An 18,528-nucleotide genomic window follows, 5' to 3' on the forward strand; every position below is an offset into this window, starting at 1 on the left:
GGTCAAACTTATTTTGCTTCTTCTCCAGATTTGTGACAGTTTGTCGAAGTTGGTCGTGACCTATCACCATGTCGTCCAACTCTTGCTGGAGACTTGTCTTGGTTTTCTCCATCTTGTCGTAGGCAAAGCATTTCTCCTCGAGGTTTAGAATAGATATTCTATTGACATCAGCAACAGGGCAGCCATTATGCCTGCTGGTGTCATCTCCTATTAAATGACCATAAATGACCCATCCTAATAGGGTCCTCACTGCGTACGGCCCGTCCTCCTGGCTATTGACCACCTCCCAGGGTTCAGGTACCTTAGAGGCCTTCGTGCCAATGAGGACGTCGATGTCGAGTCAATTTCAGGTAATTTGATATTGTTTAGATATGGCAGTGTTTCAAATCCTGCTGTTTTGGAATATTGTGTGGTGAAACTGGCATGGTTTTGTGTGTGAATACATCAGGCAATTGAATAAAGTAATTTGTATTTATCCTGGCTATTTCCAGTCCAGTGATGTGGTAGCTGGTTTCGGGTTTCACTTGATTTATGGTTTTGAGAAGGATGGTTTTTCTTTGTCCTGTAATGTTCACTTTTTGCATCAGTTTTTCTGTGCAGAATGTGGAGGTGCTTCCATGATCCAAAAATGCATAAGTTTGTAACATTGTGTCTCCCTTGTTGCTTTTAACTTGTACAGGTACAATGGAGTAGATGGAGGGGTCATCCCCGGCCCCAACATGACCACAAGTATGCTTGGGAGGTGGGACAACAGTATTGATTCCAATTGATTTGGTTTGTGTTTGTCCTGTCTGTTCAATGTGGAGTATTTGTGGAATTTGTTTACAGATTTCACATAGACGATTTCTGCAATCTCGACTTAAATGTCCTATTTTCAAACAGCCAAAACAGACTCCTTTTTCCTTTAAGAAGTCTATTTTTTTTTTGTGCTTCTTCCTCTTGAATTGTGGACAGCACTCCAGTGTGTGACCACTCTTCTTACAGAACAGACAACTGTGAGATTTGACAATCACATTCCTTTTTCCTTCATTTGACTCCACAGTTTCTATGGGTATTATTGTTGCAAAGCTGCTTCTTGGACTTGAATTTACTCTTGGCTTAGGGACGAATGAGGGTTTGACAGTTGATTGCTTAGTGTCCTGAATGTTACCAAACAGTGGATCAGAGAGTATTTTGACTTGTTTTTCAATAAAGTTTACAAGGTCTGGGAAAATGGCACGATGGCCTTGCTTTTCCTGTAGGTCACAGGCCTTGTTCCTCCACTGCTCTCTGAGCTTGTATGGAAGCTTTAGGATGATGGTCCTCAATAGAAACAACATTCATTTCTTCCATATAGGCCAGACTTCCCATTGCATTGGAACAACTTCTGAGGAATAGAAAGAATGCTCTCAATCCTTTTACATCCTCCAATTTAATTGTTCCCCAGGAAAAAGCCTTTTCCATATATGCTGTTGCAATATGATATTCATTACCAAAATGTTCTTTGAGTAGTTGTCTTGCCTTCTGGTAGCCCTGGGACGGAGGCAAATGTTGGCAACTTTGAACCAGCTCTTTTGGATGCCCTCTAGTATATTGTTCGAGGTAATGCAAACAGTCATTGGTGTCACACCTTTTCTCCACTCCATATTCAAATGCCCTTATAAAGGTTTCATACTGAAACGGATCTCCATCAAACACAGGTACGTCTCTTGATGGTAAAGAGGAATGGACATTCTGCTTAACCAATAAGGCATTGAAATCATGTTGTCCTTTTAATAAATCAAGAATGTGATCTTGTTTGATGGCATTTGTGACAGCGGATGTAGTGTGAACTGTGTGACCTTTAACACCATCTTTTTTCACATGAGTATGATTACTTTGCCCAGTTGTATTCGACACACTTTCCATTTGCATAGTTGATTTTGATACATTGTCAGTTTGCATTAAAGAGAGAGCAGCCTGTCTTGGAGTCATGTAATGAGCTTTGGTGTCCTTTTCACATATGAATTGTTTTGGCCTCACAACCTGTGTGTCAGAGAGGGGCATTGTTTTCTTTGGAGCAGCAGCTCCCTTGTGTGATTCAGAGCTCATTCTTGACACTCTTGATCCTTCCCTAGATCCCATGGTCGCAAAAACGTGCTCCCTTTCGTTTGCGGCTGCCAGCTTTGTTTCCAATTCCAACTTTTCCTTTTCCATTCTGAGTTGTTCCTGTTTTGCGAATTCTTCCTGTTGAATTCTTTGTTGTGATTCAATCTGATGTTTTTTCTCCAATGCAGCAACCTCTGCCATGAGAGCAGCCTTTTTGGCCTGGGCTCAAATGAGAGCAGATGAGGTAGAAGAGGTTCTTGATGTTATGGAGTTGCGTGTGATTGAGGCATTCGGTGCACTGTCCTGGGCTCCAATATCAGAAAGTGTAACACATAAATGTTCATCATGGGCAAGTGGGACATGCATTTCATCTTGGAATTGCGTTTCAACTCAGCCATGTGTCTGAGAAAGATGCAATTGTGACTCCTCTCCCCCAGGGGCTGTGTCATGTGTGGTTAGCTTTTTCACTTATGATAACCATTCATGCACAAGTTTTATAAAACCTTCTAGTATCTTAATCTTTTTTTGAAACCAGTCATTTTTTCTACCAAGTTCCTCTTCAGGCAATGGTAAGGCAATCAATGAGGAATGGTTCTCCTTTGCCTCTCCACACAAATGAATCAATTCATCCAAGTGACTTCTTACAGCATTTGCATTTTCATCATTTTCATTTAAATGCATGAGTTGTTTCATTGTGTCCCTTATGTTAGCAGCTTTTTTAACACGTGCTCCTATTGCTTTATGATAATTCTCAACTTTCATTTCCAAGCCTTTGGCAGTATACTTTATGGCTCTTTTTTCCTTTTCAGCATATTGTACATTTTCCTTTTCAGGATCCACATTTTGGCCACCTTGTGGCTGTACATCATCTTTGCCACCAGACATAATTGACCAAGTCTCTCCCTTGTGCTGCTTTCAGCTCCAAACAACTCACCCTATAGAGCTGGCAGGTGTGTCCAATCACCCTGGCTGATGAGCAGCAGCGTGGCCGTGGCACAATTCATCCTCCTGCGGCTTTTTGATGTCCTTTGGTGTTCTTGTTGTCCTTTTCACTCGAAGAGCACCGTTCTTACTTGAGTTGTAGTGGCAATCTTCACCTTCAAATGTTCTAATTTATTTTCACTACTCAACAGGTTTGAGGGAGTGATCCTACGCAGCAGCAAACATTGCATTGAAGTGAGGTCCAGTCAGAAATCCAGTTAATGCATATTTATTAATAAACTTGCAGGGTGAATGAAACATACCATGGATTATTGTAGTGACATTGTGCCATATGTTCTCCTGTCTTTCCTGCCTTTTGCTGTGTGCTGTTGTTGTCTGCTGTTGGTAAGAACGGTTTGTGGTCCCACACCTGAGTCCTCCCTAAGCAGCTCACCTGTGCTCCTATATATGCCTTCAACCCTGCACTGCTCAACCAAAAAGCCCACGACCTAGTGACAAAAGAAAGTAATGCCAACAAAAAGAAGGATGCCTAAAATGGCTCCTACAATATATATATATATATATATATATATATATATATATATATATATATATATATATATATATATATATATATATATATATATATATATATATATATACATACACGTATGTATGTGTGGGGAAAAAAATCACAAGACTACTTCATCTACAGAAATGAAGTAGTCTTGTGATTTTTTCCCCACACATACATACATTGCGCTCTACCCCGGTATCGAGAACTATTCTCTGGATAATCTAATTAAGACACACATTATATATATATATATATATATATATATATATATATATATATATATATATATATATATATATATATATATATATATATATATATATATATATATATCCATCCATCCATCCATTTTCTACCGCTTATTCCCTTTCGGGGTCGCGGGGGGCGCTGGCGCCTATCTCAGATACAATCGGGCAGAAGGCGGCGTACACCCTGGATAAGTCGCTACTTCATCGCAGAGGTTGGCAGGTATGAAGTTGTATGTTCATTGACCTTTGACCTACAAAGCAAAAGACGACGCGATCTGGCCTCGGGTTATATGAAGTACCATGGGGAGGGGCGGGGGGGAGGAGGTTGGTTCTTCTATCGACCAATCAGATACCTTGTTACAGAGGCACTTCCGGTTCCAGACTGCTTGAGCCTGCCCCCTTTTTGAAGCCGTCGAGTCAGCTGGTCCGTCGTCAAATGTCCATAAGTCAACAAGAATTTGGGAGGAAGTATAATCGACAAGTTGGCAGTCTAAGGAAATGGGTTAACCGGGCTCCACGCTTCCAGGACAAGCGGAGACTTTAAACGAAGCAGTCGTCGGGCCGGCCTCATGATAGCCCGGGCGCGCTAAGCTAGCTGCCTGGCTATACGTTAGCTATTTGTTTGGCGTGCGAGGAGAGCCATCATGGCTGCAATGGAGCTTGGCGTCAGGCAGCACCTCCATCACCCACCCGCCGCGAAGCAGGAGCAGGACGATGACTCGGACGCGGAGGAGACGAGCCTGGGCCTACGGAGGACCGAGAACCGGCTGCAGTCGCAGATCATCCACAGCGGCCACTTCATGGTGTCGGCGCCGCACAGCGAGCACCCGCCGAAGAAAGGCTACGACTTCGATACCGTCAACACGCAGGCCTGCCAGACTTACCACTTCGGCAAGGCCAGCACCTCCCATATCTCCATCGACGCCTCCCTCACCAAGCTCTTTGAGTGCATGACACTCGCATACAGGTACGTCACGCTTAACCGCCTTCTAATGATCCCTGGAGCAGGGGTTTTCAACCTTTTTTGAGCCAAGGCACACTTTTGTCCATTGAAAAAAAAGCATCAACCACCAGTAGAAAAACATCTAAAAAAAATGAAGTCGATATTGACAGTAAAAAGTTGTTTACGCAATTGTTGGATATGAATTCGTAGTCGTACCATAACCCAGTGGTTGTCAACCTTTTTTCAGTGATGTACCCCCTGTGAACATTTTTTAAATTCAAGTACCCCCTAATCACAGCAAAGCATTTTGGTTGAAAAAAAGAGATAAAAAGTAAAATACAGCAGTATGTCATCAGTTTCTGATTTATGAAATTGTATAACAGTGCAAAGTATTGCTCATTTGTAGTGGTCTTTCTTGAACTATTTGGAAAAAAAGATATAAAAATAACTATAAACTTGTTTAAAAATAAACAAGTGATTCAATTAAAAATAAAGATTTCTACACATAGAAGTAATCATCAACTTAAAGTGCCCTGTTTGGGGATTGTAATAGAGATCCATTTGGATTCATAAACTTAATTCTAAACATTTCTTCAGAAAAAAAGAAATCTTTAACATCAATATTTATGGAACATGTCCATAAAAAAATCTAGCTGTCAACACTGAATATTGCATTGTTGCATTTCTTTTCACAGTTTATGAACTTACATTCAGATTTTGTTGAAGTATTGATCAATATATATTGTAAAGGATTTTTGAATTGTTGCTATTTTTAGAATATTTGAAAAAAAATCTCACGTCCCCTTGGCATACCTCCATGTACCCCCAGGGGTACGAGTACCCCCATTTGAGAACCACTGCCATAACTACCATAGTCAAGGGTTGTAGTTGCCTGGAGGTGTTCTTTTAGTGCGGTTTTGAAGGAAGATAGAGATTCACTTTCTTTTACACGTGTTGGGAGTGCATTCCATATTTATGTGGCATAGAAGGAGAATGAGTTAAGACCTTTTGTTAGATCGGAATCTGGGTTTAATGTGGTTTGTGGAGCTCCCCCTGGTGTTGTGGTTATTATGGCGGTCATTTCCGTTATGGAAGTAGTTTGACAAGTACTTCGGTATCGGAGGTTTAAGGGATTTTATAGACTAGGCTCAGTGCAAGTTGTTTGACTTTGTCCTCCACCCTGAGCCAGCCCACTTTAGAGAAGTGGGTAGGAGTGAGGTGTGATCTGGGGTGGAGGTCTACAAATAACCTGACTAGCTTGTCCCGGGATGTTAGGAGTCTAGATTTGAGGGCTTTGGAGGTGCAAGGGTACCGGGTGGTGCATGCGTAATCGAGCCGTAACTTAACTCATCAGCGTCACGGGTTGATTTCGATGTGAGTGGTTGAAGTAGCACATCATTCAAGATAACGGACAAGTATTTTATCCAATCACATACAATTTTTTTTTTTTTACGAGGCCCCCGCCTTCTGAAATACATCTCCTGTTGAGAACTCCCAGATCCTTGTGTGGAGCTCAGCGAACTACAAGGATCTGGCAAGAGTAGGGTTAGATATCCTTCTTTGTGGGGACATTGTTGATTGTCATGTTCGGATGTACTTAGTGGACGCCGTCTCTGCTCCACACGCCGTAAGTCTTTGCTGTCCTCCAGCATTCTGTTTTTGCTTACTTTGCAGCCAATTCAGTTTTAGTTTCATTTTGCATAGCCATCCCTAAGCTTTCTCGCCTTTTCTTAGTGGCACTCACCTTTTATTTATTTTTAGTTTAAACATTAGATGCATTTTTAACTTGTTGCCGCCTGGTGTCGTCTGCATTTTGTGATCACAACAAACCATCGTCGTCCTTCCCGACGTCTACAAAGCAGTTAGCTACCTGCTGCCCACTACTGATATGGAAGAGTATTACATGAGGCCTAGACAGTACAGACACTCAACAACGGCACATTATTGGCAAATTATAATTACTGGTTTGCAAAAAACATTTTTTTCCCAATTAACTGAAATTACATAATCTCCCACGGCACACCAGACAGTATTTCATGGCACACTGGTTGAAAAACACTTCCATAGCCTTGTCATGGAGGCTTCATAATTGTCCACACAACACTGGTGAGCTCTTACCAAGCAGTGCTGCACAATATTAATAGTGTCAACATTTGAGTAATGGTATGTTCGAAAAGAAAAAGAAAAAAGCAAAATCAATTAATTCCTAGCCCTTTTCCCATGTGTCAGAAATGACTGATAGTTTTTTATTGTTCACGTCTTCCTGTGTTGAATGCTGCCATTTTCTAACAGGCAGCGAAAAGAATAGATAATATGTAACACCAGCGAATAGATAGCATACGCAGTGATTAAAAGAATAGGAACATTAAGTCGGATAGAAAAGTGGATTTTAAAGAATCTAGCCCTGAACAAAATCACAGAGCCCATTCCTACAATGCCGCAGCTTATTGAAAAAAGCTTTAAAGGCCTACCGAAATTAGATTTTCTTATTTAAACGGGGATAGCAGGTCCATTCTATGTGTCATACTTGATCATTTCGTGATATTGCCATATTTTTGCTGAAAGGATTTAGTAAAGAACATCGACGATAAAGTTTGCAACTTTTGGTCGCTAATAAAAAAGCCTTGCCTTTACCGGAAGTAGCAGACGATGTGCGCTTGACGTCACGGGTTGTAGGGCTCCTCACATCCTCACATTGTTTACAATCATAGCCAGCAGCAGCTAGAGCTATTCGGACCGAGAAAGCGACAATTTCCCCGTTAATTTGAGCGAGGATGACAGATTCGTGGATGAGGAAATTTAGAGTGAAGGACTAGGGAAAAAAAAAAGGCGATTGCAGTGGGAGCGATTCAGATGTTATTAGACACATTTACTAGAATAATTCTGGAAAATCCCTTATCTGCCTATTTTGTTAGTGTTTTAGTGAGGTTAAATAGTACCTGAAAGTCTGAGGGGTGTGGCCACAGGTGTGTTGACCACGAGTGTCTCTGAGGGAAGTCACGCAGCTGGAAGCTCCGTTGATGTCGCCGGTAAGAGCAAACTTATTACCACAATTTTCTCACCGAAAACTGCCGGTTGACATTTGGTCGGGATCCATGTTCGCTTGATCGCTCTGATCTATAGTAAAGCTTCCCCTTCGTGACAAGGAAACACCGTGTATTTGTGTGGGTAAAGGCTAAAAGCTTCCCAACTCCATCTTTCTACTTTGACCTCTCCATTATTAATTGAACAAATTTCAAAAGATTCAGCAACACAGATGTCCAGAATACTGTTTAATTATGCGATTAATGCAGACTACTTATAGCTTGGATCGGGCTGGAAAATAATGTCCGCTACAACCTGAGACGTCAAACGCACGCGTCATCATACGAGTCATCATACCGCGACATTTTCAACAGGACACTTCGCGGGAAATTTAAAATTGCAATTTAGTAAACTAAAAAGGCCGTTTTGGCATGTGTTGCAATGTTAATATTTCATCATTGATATATAAACTATCAGACTGCGTGGTCGGTAGTAGTGGGTTTCAGTAGGCCTTTAAAACCAAAACAACCCTTTTCATCAGGTGCTCAAAAGTTGAAAGAGGAACTTCCTTTTTTATCATTCTATCAGTCAAAGTTTATTTATATAGCCCTTAATCACAAGTGTCTCAAAGGGCTACACAAGCCACAGCGACATCCTCGGCTCAGATCCCTCATCAAGGCAAGAAAAAACTCAATCCAATGGGATATTAAACAAATTTGCCTGTCATTGCAATCCTTATTTAAGAAAAGAACTAGGGCTGGGCGATATATCGATATACTCAATATATAGCATGTTTGTCTCTGCGCAATATAGAAAATGACTACCATTTTTTTCTGATTATAAGTCGCAGTTTTTTTCATAGTTTGGCCGGGGGTGCGACATATACTCCGGAGCGACTTATGTGTGAAATTATTAAAGGGGAACATTATCACCAGACCTATGTAAGCGTCAATATATACCTTGATGGTGCAGAAAAAAGACCATATATTTTTTTAACCGATTTCTGAACTCTAAATGGGTGAATTTTGGCGAATTAAACGCCTTTCTGTTTATCGCTCTTTTTGCGATGATGTCAGAACGTGACGTCGCCGAGGTAATACAGCTGCCATTTTCATTTTCAACACATTACAAACATTGGGTCTCAGCTCAGCTACAATCGGGCGGAAGGCAGGGTACACCCTGGACAAGTCGCCGATAGGCGCCAGCGCCCCCCGCGACCCCGAAAGGGAATAAGCGGTAGAAAATGGATGGATGGATGGGTCTCAGCTCTGTTATTTTCCGTTTTTTCGACTATTTTTTGGAACTTTGGAGACATCATGCCTTCGTTATTTGTGTCATATAACGTACACTTATTCGGAGGGTGTAACAACACTAACAGGGAGGGATTCAAGTTGCACCACTGGCCCGAAGATGCGAAAGTGTCTGCTGCCAGACCCCCACTGAATGTGCCAAAGTGTCTCCACATTTTACCGGCAATGACAGACATGGCACAGAGATTTATGGATAACCTGCAGATGCAATTGCAACGATAAATTCAACGAAATCACAAAGGTGAGTTTTGTTGATGTTGACTTATGTGCTAATCAGACATATTTGGTTGCGGCGTGACTGCCAGCTAATCGATGCTAACATGCTACGCTAATCGACGTTAACATGCTATTTACCGGCGGTGCTAAAGCAGACATGGCACAGAGATGTATGGATAACCTGCAGATGCATTTGCAACTATAAAATCAACGAAATCACAAAGGCGAGTTTTGTTGATGTTGACTGCCAGTTAATCGATGCTAACATGCTACGCTAATCGATGTTCACATGTTATTTACCGGCAGTTCTAAAGCAGACATGGCACAGAGATGTATGGATAATCTGCAGATGCATTTGCAACTATATTACGATTACTTCCACCCACATATAATGCGAAAAAAACACTTACCAATCGAAGGATTTAAGTTGCTCCAGTGTCACGAGATGCGAAAGTCCTGATCGTTTGGTCCGCACATTTTACCGGCGATGCTAACCCAGCTATTCGGCCATGCTATGGCTATGAATAGCGTCAATAGCTATTCGCTCAACAGCTTCAGTTTCTTCTTCAATACTTTCATACTCCAACAGTCCGTTTCAATACATGCGTAATCTGTTAAATCGCTTAAGTCGCTGAAATCCGAGTCTGAATCCGAGCTAATGTCGCTATATCTTGCTGTGGTATCCGCCTTTGTTTGTTTACATTGGCAGCACTGTATGACGTCACAGGGAAATGGATAGTCGCATCGCAAATAGCGAAAATCAAGCACTTTAAAGCTTTTTTTAGGGATATTCGGGAACCGGTAAAATTTTGAAAAAAAATACAACAAGCCACTGGGAACTGATTTTTATTGTTTTTATCCCTTTTGAAATTGTGATAATGTTCCCCTTTAACACATTACCGTAAAATATTGAATGATATTATTTATCTAATTCGCGGAAGAGACGAAGAAGAGCTCAGCAATTGTCACACACATGTCAGCAATCGTCACACACACGTCAACCAATAAGAATTCGGTGGGGGGGTCAAGGCAGAACTGCATTGTGGGTCATGGAATGCTAACTGCTATATGCTATATGGTATTGCCGTGGCTATTAAAATATATAATTTAAACGTTGGCGGTAATTTATAAAAACCGAGATGGGCTGAACAAAAATTACACCGAAAAGGAAATCATGTACTGCAGATTACAAGCTGAACGTAGTGTAATATGCAGCAGAAAACGACAAAAGGAAGCGGCGCATACCTTTGGAGTTGGCAGAGTTGTTTAGAAGCGACATCGAGGAAGAAGATTTCATCGGATTTATCGATTAGGAGTGACAGATTGTTTGGTAATTCTATACCATGTTCTATATGTTATAGTTATTTGAATGACTCTTACCATTATATGTTACGTTAACATACCAGGCATATTCTCCGTTGGTTATTTGTGTCATATAACGTACACTATTCTTTAATTATTTTAATTTGCCTTTCAAATTTCTATTCTTGGTGTTGGATTTTATGAAATAAATTTCCCCCAAAAATGCGACTTATACTCCAGTATATATGTTTTTTTCCTTGTTTATTATGCATTTTCGGTCAGTGCGACGTATACACCGGAGCGATTTATAATCCGAAAAATACGGTATATCGTGATATTCAGGTATATGTTCTCACTCAGTTGCTTTTAGCTGCGGGCATTATACTGCATGTGTTTCCCACTCTATTTTACAGTTATTGAAGTATCTTGTGTGACATCATGCACAAAGGTGCACTTTAATTTGTTTTAAACTATTGTGGCGTTCTGTACAAAAAGTGCACTTGAATTTAGTGTTGTTTTGATTTGTCATCTTAGTGACATCATGCACAAAAGTGCACTCATAGCTTGTTTTAAAATGTCTCTGACAATCTTGCACTTTCTGTTTTGAAATGACATAAATGTTTGTGCCATTGCTTAATAACTGTTTAATAAATACAGTTTTGGTCAATCAACTTCGTTGTGATTTCCCTCTCTGCATGAATGTTTAAAATGAGCATATATTAATGCAGTATGAAGAAGAATGTTTTAATGCAGACACATAGAATCATCGTACTGCTGGTGTGTGCGGCCGCCTTAACAACAAAGAGCTGCGGGAAACCCTGTACTAAGCCGATGAGTTGCTGTACCGCTTTTTGGTGAAATCCGTCATTTAAACGGGAAGCTATAAACATCCCATTCATTGGCATCCAAATGAGAGCAGACATTGTACAGTAAGTGGTTTTTAAATTATGGTCGCAGTAGTTTGTATTTCTTGTTTAGCACTTAACCATAGTGTAACTTGTTGAAGCTGCTTATCACTCAGCTTCTAAAACTTGTAGCTCATCCTCCTTATATTCAGGCTCAAACGTAGCAGGTTCTGGATCATCATTTGTCCCAAAGTAGTCATTATCGCTCATTAAGTCTGTCATGATTATTAGTTGTTGTTGTTGCTGAATGAAATAGCGAACATTGTGATAACTCTTTGAAATTAATGCACTACCGTATGCTTAAAATGACCAAAATATGTAAATACTAGGGGTGTAACGGTACGTGTATTTGTATTGAACCGTTTCGCTACGGGGGTTTCGGTCCGGTTCGGTGGTGTACCAAACGAGTTTGCACACAACCATATCATGTAGCCGCCTATTCTAATGTCTTAACAAGCTGCTCCGCTTCGTTCTGCCTCTGTCTCTGTCTGTACACAGCACACAGCATTGTCCCACCCACACAACCATCTGATTGGTTACACGCAAAGCGGTAAAAGCCAATCAGCGGTGCGTATACAGAGCGATAAGAGCCAATCAGTAGTGCGTATTCAGAGCGCATGTGTGTGCGTGTGTTATGACAGCAAAGCCCTGTCTGTTTGTTATTTCACTTTACCTTTTTCTCTGTTGATTGAGCTGTGTTGAAGCAGCAAAAAAGGACATGATTTTAAATGAATAATTTCTGTCTGTGATGGTTGATATAATAATGTAACTGCATCAACTCCCATTATTATTATTTTTACTTTTTTAAATTGATCTCAACTCTGTACACTGCTGCTAAAATTGTTATTTTCCTGAAGGAATCATTAAAGTACTATCTATCTATCTATCTATCTATCTATCTATCTATCTATCTATCTATCTATCTATCTATCTATCTGTCTGTCTGTCTGTCTGTCTGTCTGTCCATCTATCTATCTATCTAAAGGCCTACTTAAATGAGATTTTCTTATTAAACGGGGATAGCAGGTCCATTCTATGTGTCATACTTGATAATTTCGCGCAATCGCCATATTTTTGCTGAAAGGATTTAGTAGAGAACATCGAAGATAAATTTCGCAACATTTGGTCGCTAATAAAAAAGCCTTGCCTGTACCGGATGTAGAAGCCGATGTGCGCGTGACATCACCGGTGTGAGGGCTCCTCACATCCGCACATTGATTACAATCATGGACACCAGCAGCGCGAGCGATTCTGACCGAGAAAGCGACAATTTCCCCATTAATTGGAGCGAGGAGGAAAGATTTGTGGATGAGGATAGTGAGAGTGAAGGACTACAAGGAAAAAAAAAAGACTAGGGGAGTAATTCAGATGTTATTAAAAACATTTACTAGGATAATTATGGAAAATCCCTTAGCTGCTTATTGTGTTACTAGTGTTTTAGTGAGATTATAAAGTTATACCTGAAAGTCGGAGGGGTGTGGTGACCGCCAGTATCTCTGAGTGAAGCCACGGAGGAGCCAAGAAAGTCGCAGCTGCCTCTTTGACAGCTGCAGGAAGATTGACACAAGCTCCGCTCATGTTTTACGGTAAGAGCCGGCTTATTACCACCATTTTCTCACCGAAACCTGCCGGTTGACATGTGGTAGAGAAACATGTTCGCTTGACCGCTCTGTTCCATATTAAAGCTTCACAACAAACAAAGAAACACCGGCTGTGTTTGTGTTTATACAGCCGGCCGAAATACACCGCTTTCCACCAAATGCATTCTTCTTTGTGGTATCCATTATTAATTGATCAAATTGCAAAAGTTTCAGCAACACAGATGTCCAGAATACTGTGTAATTATGCGATTAAATCGGACGACTTTTAGCCGTGAGTGGTGCTGGGATAAAATGTCCGCTACAACCAATAACCTCACAAGCACGCGTCAACATATGCATCATTATTCCGCGACGTTTTCAACAGGACACTTCGCGGGAAATTTAAAATTGCAATCTAGTAAACTAAACCGGCCATATTGGCATGTGTTGCAATGTTAAGATTTCATCATTGATATATAAACTATCAGACTGCGTGGTCGGTAGTAGTGGGTTTCAGTAGTCCTTTAAGCCTACATGAACTCCATGGTGTTCAGGAATGAATAGTCTCTCCTATTGCTATTGTACTATTTTTCAGCTATAGTTACATCAATCATTAGTAATGTAGCAGCCTAGTTTGAATGGCATAGTCCCTGCTATCACATGTTGATACAAATATAACATTTACATCATAAAAATCAACTACAGGCTTCCCAAATGCTGTAATAAACTAAGCATGATTAGTTGACTTGAAATTGTTTAATGTTGCATTTTTTATATGTAAAAGAAAGAAAAGTTTTGTCATTTTATTTAATCTGAGCAACAACTTGAGGCAGTTTAATGTTGATTAACGTGGGCAGAATTATTATAGTGTTCCCAATGTTATAGCCATTGTTTACAAATTTGGTAAATAAATAACCAAAAAATTTATATTTTGTTGTTTTCTTGCTGTACTGAAAATGAACTGAACCGTGACCTCTAAACCGAGGTATGTACCGAACCGACATTTTTGTGTACCGTTACACCCCTAGTAAATACACGTTTTTCTGAATGTGCCTACATTACATATATACTTACTCTGTGTGTATAAAATGTTTGTTTTTTTATAAATGATAAATAAATAAATGGGTTGTACTTGTATAGCGCTTTTCTACCTTCAAGGTACTCAAAGCGCTTTGACACTACTTCCACATTTACCCATTCACACACACATTCACACACTGATGGAGGGAGCTGCCATGCAAGGCGCCAACCAGCACCCATCAGGAGCAAGGGTGAAGTGTCTTGCTCAGGACACAACGAACGTGACGAGGTTGGTACTAGGTGGGATTTGAACCAGGGACCCTCGGGTTGCGCACGGCCACTCTCCCACTGCGCCACGCCGTCCCTTTATAGACAGAATAGAGCAAATCCCATTTTCGCAATTTGTTAGCCACCTCATACTTGCCATATATTACAAATTAGTATGCATAAAAAGAGGAAGAGTTTTCTTGTCTTATACAGGGATTGTGAATGATAGACAAAATTCCCCAAAATGCCCCCTGATGTCAATTGCAGATGCATTCTATATCTTTAAACATGACATGATTGTCATGATTTTACATTGTGCCATTGCTGCCAAGGTTGAGCACAGTTTTACCATGAATTTATTGACGAGGACCCCGACTTAAACAACTTGAAAAACTTATTCAGGTGTTACCATTTAGTGGTCAACTGTACAGGATATGTACTGTACTGTGCAATCTACTAATACAAGTTTCAATCAATCGATCAAAAGTAAGATGTTTGATTTGATGCCATTTCTACATTACATTCAATCATGCAGGATTTGGGACAAAAAACGTTCCGATGGCAGAATCACAAATGTTTGACCTGCTCAAAACTGAAGGATTGGATAGGCTTTTTCCATAAATGCAGTGTAGTTTGAAGAGATGTTATTTAAAAAAACAAAAAACACTCTTCTTGCCTGTTGACACCTGTTTTTGAGTATTTGGGATCCCATAAGAGTCTAAATTGTGAAGTCTAGCCATGGAACAAGACAAAATATTTTTATCTCAACAACTCCAATCAGGTTACTGTACTTATTTTTCTCTATCCTCTTGTCGTGGGGCAGACTTGCTTATGCATGCACATGCCTCCTCTGTTGTTGCCGTTGCTAATAAAAAGGTGCATAAAGTTTTTAACTTATATCTGTCAGTACACTTAATATAGAAGCGCTAAAAACTACAACATAGGTGACAGGGAGAAGATACAGTCGAAATGGGGGCACGTAAATAAGACATCCTGAAGAGACGGTCAGAAAGCGGCTTAAAGTTGATCCGCATAACTTTGACCAAAGAACCACCATTACATGTTATGTAGACCATATGGAAGTGTTTTGAATGTAGAAACAATCACAATAGTACCCATTTTAAAGGGTAAGTGTTCCCAACATGAGACTTGAATGACAGACAAGGTTTTCAATGCCTGGCTTCTCCTTGGTACAATCGCGAGCTTAAGGCTGTATTATAGCTTGCCTCTCCTCTGACGGCATCTTCTTTGATTTTTATAGTTCTGCCATTGGGGGTGGTGCCAGACTCGTAATTCTCTTCCAAAACACAAAGGAGCAGTGTTTTCAGGAGGAGCAACCATAGCTGGCGTGGACTAGATATTTACCATAGCTGGTGTGGACTAGATATTTACCTTCATGAGAAGAATGCTGACAACCACAACATCAACATCTTTGTTGTCACTAGAAGTAATCATTTAGAATTAGGGCTGGGCGATATATAAATATACTCGATACATCAATATACGCGATATATCGCAGGTTTGTCTCTGTGCAATGTAGAAAATGACTATATTGTGATATTTGAGTATACGTTCCCACACAGTTGCTTTTAGCTGCAGGCATTACACTGCAGGCTTTTAACACTCTTTCCTGTCTCCTTCTTACAGAGAATTGCATCTTCTTACATACGTCACATACTGTCGGGTCATACGCCCTGGCATGAGAGGTAGCAGCATGGGTAACATTAGCTGTGATGCTAGCGGAGTGGTACGGGAGAGAGAAGGTGCCAATTTGGTAACACATGAAGGAATAATTAATTCCTAAGAAAAACAACACGGGATCCATCGTCTGGCGGTGGTTTGGTTTCAAACGGGAAGATGACGAATAAGTGTGCGGCAAAGGCGTTAAAGTAGCACCAACTGCTAATTCGTAGCATAATTTAAAAAGTCCCCCGCTAGATAATGAAGAATACTTGAAGCTGCATGTCAACATCTCCGTTCGGTGCCATACCTACTGTTGGAGCCAAATGTCCTTATTTGTTTACATTGCTTATTTCATTTTCTTTAATTGATTGCTGGCCTCAGCCCAGAGGGAATTTCCTTTTTTTGGTGGATTGCTCCACCCACTTCTTGTTAGGTATCAAGAAGTGTTAACAGGGAGGGGACTGTTGATACGGGGTAGTTACCATCGTAACCTTTTAAATTGGGTCCAGGTGTGAGCACGGGTAGGGCAATTGGAAGACAAACAGTTTTCGAACGTGTCGTGCTCTGACGCGTCGTGCCGTGAGTTGTTGTGACAATGCTGTATTAATATGCCACCCAAGGTCAGCATACTTTTTGTGTTATAGCACACATTTGATTTAATTTGATAGCTTAAAAATAAACGGATTGTCATATCCAATCACAGTTCTACAGAACTGGACATTCTATCATTTACACGCGTCAAACTGGTCAACACAGTCGCCCTCGGTATCGGCCCAGAGGTAAGGGCTATTCATTAAGTCGAAAACTAGTCTTCATTCGTTTGGAAAAGGACTAAGTTTGAACTTCAGTAAGACATTATAAACAGGAAGTAATTAGACTGCATCAACACGCGGCGTGTGCACTTGGAGCGCACGCTGGGACGGTGTTCAGCCACAGGCCGGGCTGTTTCGCCTCGTTTGGACCAGGAGACGGGAGGACTGCGGACGGGATCGTCGTTCCGAGCCAGGAGCAACGCAGCGGCAGACGGAGGACGCCGCGCTGATCGAACAACAGCCACGGCGGCCGCGACCCTCGCCGTTTTGGAAGGACAGCTGAGCAGCGCTGGGACGCACAGAGCTGTTTGAAGTTTTGTACTCTTTTCGAAGATATTGAACTCTTTTCGAAGACAATATTTTGAAGACATGAACAAAGTCAAACGGGCCAGCATCAAGACCCAAATGTATGTAGCGCGCTACACAGGATAATACATGGCCATGTAACAGTGTGTGCGCACAAAGACAAGCAACAAAAAAAATCAAATTCATTAGTGGTTAGTATTTATTTTTATTGAACCCGTTAATGGGTATTTTCTATGAGGTTTTGTGCATGATTGCAACCTGTTCGTGGGTACATTTAAAATACAAGGTGGTTTATGATTCTTTGTGCAAGCCCGTTCGTGGGTGAGGTTTTGGTTTGAATAATTAATGAATAATTGCGGTTTTGATGTTTGGTGTTCTGAGTGACATTAACAATGTTTCTATATATTTGATCTGATTTTGAATTGTGGGTTGTGTGTAATCCTGAATCCTGGAAAAGGCAAACATGATGCTTTGGAAATGCATGATCATGCGTTCATAGAGTCCAATGTAACGCATTCAATTTGTGACACAATTAAAGGTCAAATGGAACCCTCACCGGTTGAATTGTCAGAACTGACTGAAAATCAGTCATAGCCTGGAGAGATGCAAAAACTGGTGGACACAGATCAAACATCTGATGTAAAAAAACGCACAGTGAAAATGACACCAAAAGCCTTAATGCACAGAATTTAAACACTTCAGAAGGAGAGGAGATCCAAATTAAACAAGGCAAACAACATGCAGAAACATCATGGAAATGATGGAAAATGGAGAGGACAAAATGGAAGGGCAATCTGCTTTCACCAAATATCTCAATGTTATAAGGGTAACTGAAGATGCACACAAATCCCTCCTACCAATTCTACCTACAGAGGACCAAATTAAACACAACATATGGTACAAAGCCAAATTAATCAATGTACATGAATTTATTGTGCATGTTAACACCTGGATAAAAACACCAACCTTGGAAAATATGGAGGATTTGGAAAACGAAATCAATCCAAATGACAGCATTTCTAATTTTACAAGTCACAAATCGCATGGCAGTCACACACACTCTGGTTCTAGTAGATCAAGCACCTCCTCAGCTCGCAGACTGGCAGAGGCCAAAAGGGCTGCCCTCGCTGTCCGCTCTGCAGCTGTAAAAGAAAAACATGCCTTGGAAGAGGAGGAGGAAAAGATAAAAAAGATGCTGATGCAAAATTAGCAGTTTTAAAAGCTTTCAGCCTTTATTCTTCCTCACAAACAGCATCTGACGGCATGAGCTCGTACTTAAAAGGAACCAAGGAACCACCAGTCACTCTCAACCCCCAGGCTAAAGCACCAGTCACTCTCAACCCCCAG

At 40.8% G+C, this 18,528-nt stretch overlaps 2 protein-coding genes across 9 annotated transcripts in view; one reads left to right on the top strand and one right to left on the bottom strand.

Moving 5' to 3' along the window:
* LOC133554006 (myosin-9-like) overlaps nucleotides 1-118 on the bottom strand; it is a 1,746-nt gene extending 1,628 nt beyond the window's left edge. The window contains exon 1 of the mRNA XM_061902332.1: nucleotides 1-118. This exon is cut by the window's left edge and continues 1,628 nt beyond it. Within this exon, the coding sequence (XP_061758316.1) occupies nucleotides 1-112 (112 nt within the window). The 5' untranslated portion in view covers nucleotides 113-118.
* Nucleotides 119-4,181: 4,063 nt separating this feature from the next.
* mlxip (MLX interacting protein) overlaps nucleotides 4,182-18,528 on the top strand; it is a 78,203-nt gene continuing 63,856 nt past the window's right edge. For 5 of the 8 annotated variants that reach the window (XR_009807030.1, XM_061902305.1, XM_061902319.1 and 2 more), the window contains exon 1: nucleotides 4,182-4,780. Coding sequence is in view for 7 of the 8 variants with exons in the window: in XM_061902305.1 (XP_061758289.1) it covers nucleotides 4,458-4,780 (323 nt within the window). In the remaining variant the exon portion in view is untranslated. The remainder of the gene's footprint in view (nucleotides 4,781-18,528) is intronic. The other 3 variants (XM_061902284.1, XM_061902296.1, XM_061902313.1) reach the window with 1 other exon arrangement.

This window comes from Nerophis ophidion, linkage group LG01 (assembly GCF_033978795.1).
Source record: "Nerophis ophidion isolate RoL-2023_Sa linkage group LG01, RoL_Noph_v1.0, whole genome shotgun sequence".
Lineage (NCBI taxonomy): Eukaryota > Metazoa > Chordata > Actinopteri > Syngnathiformes > Syngnathidae > Nerophis > Nerophis ophidion.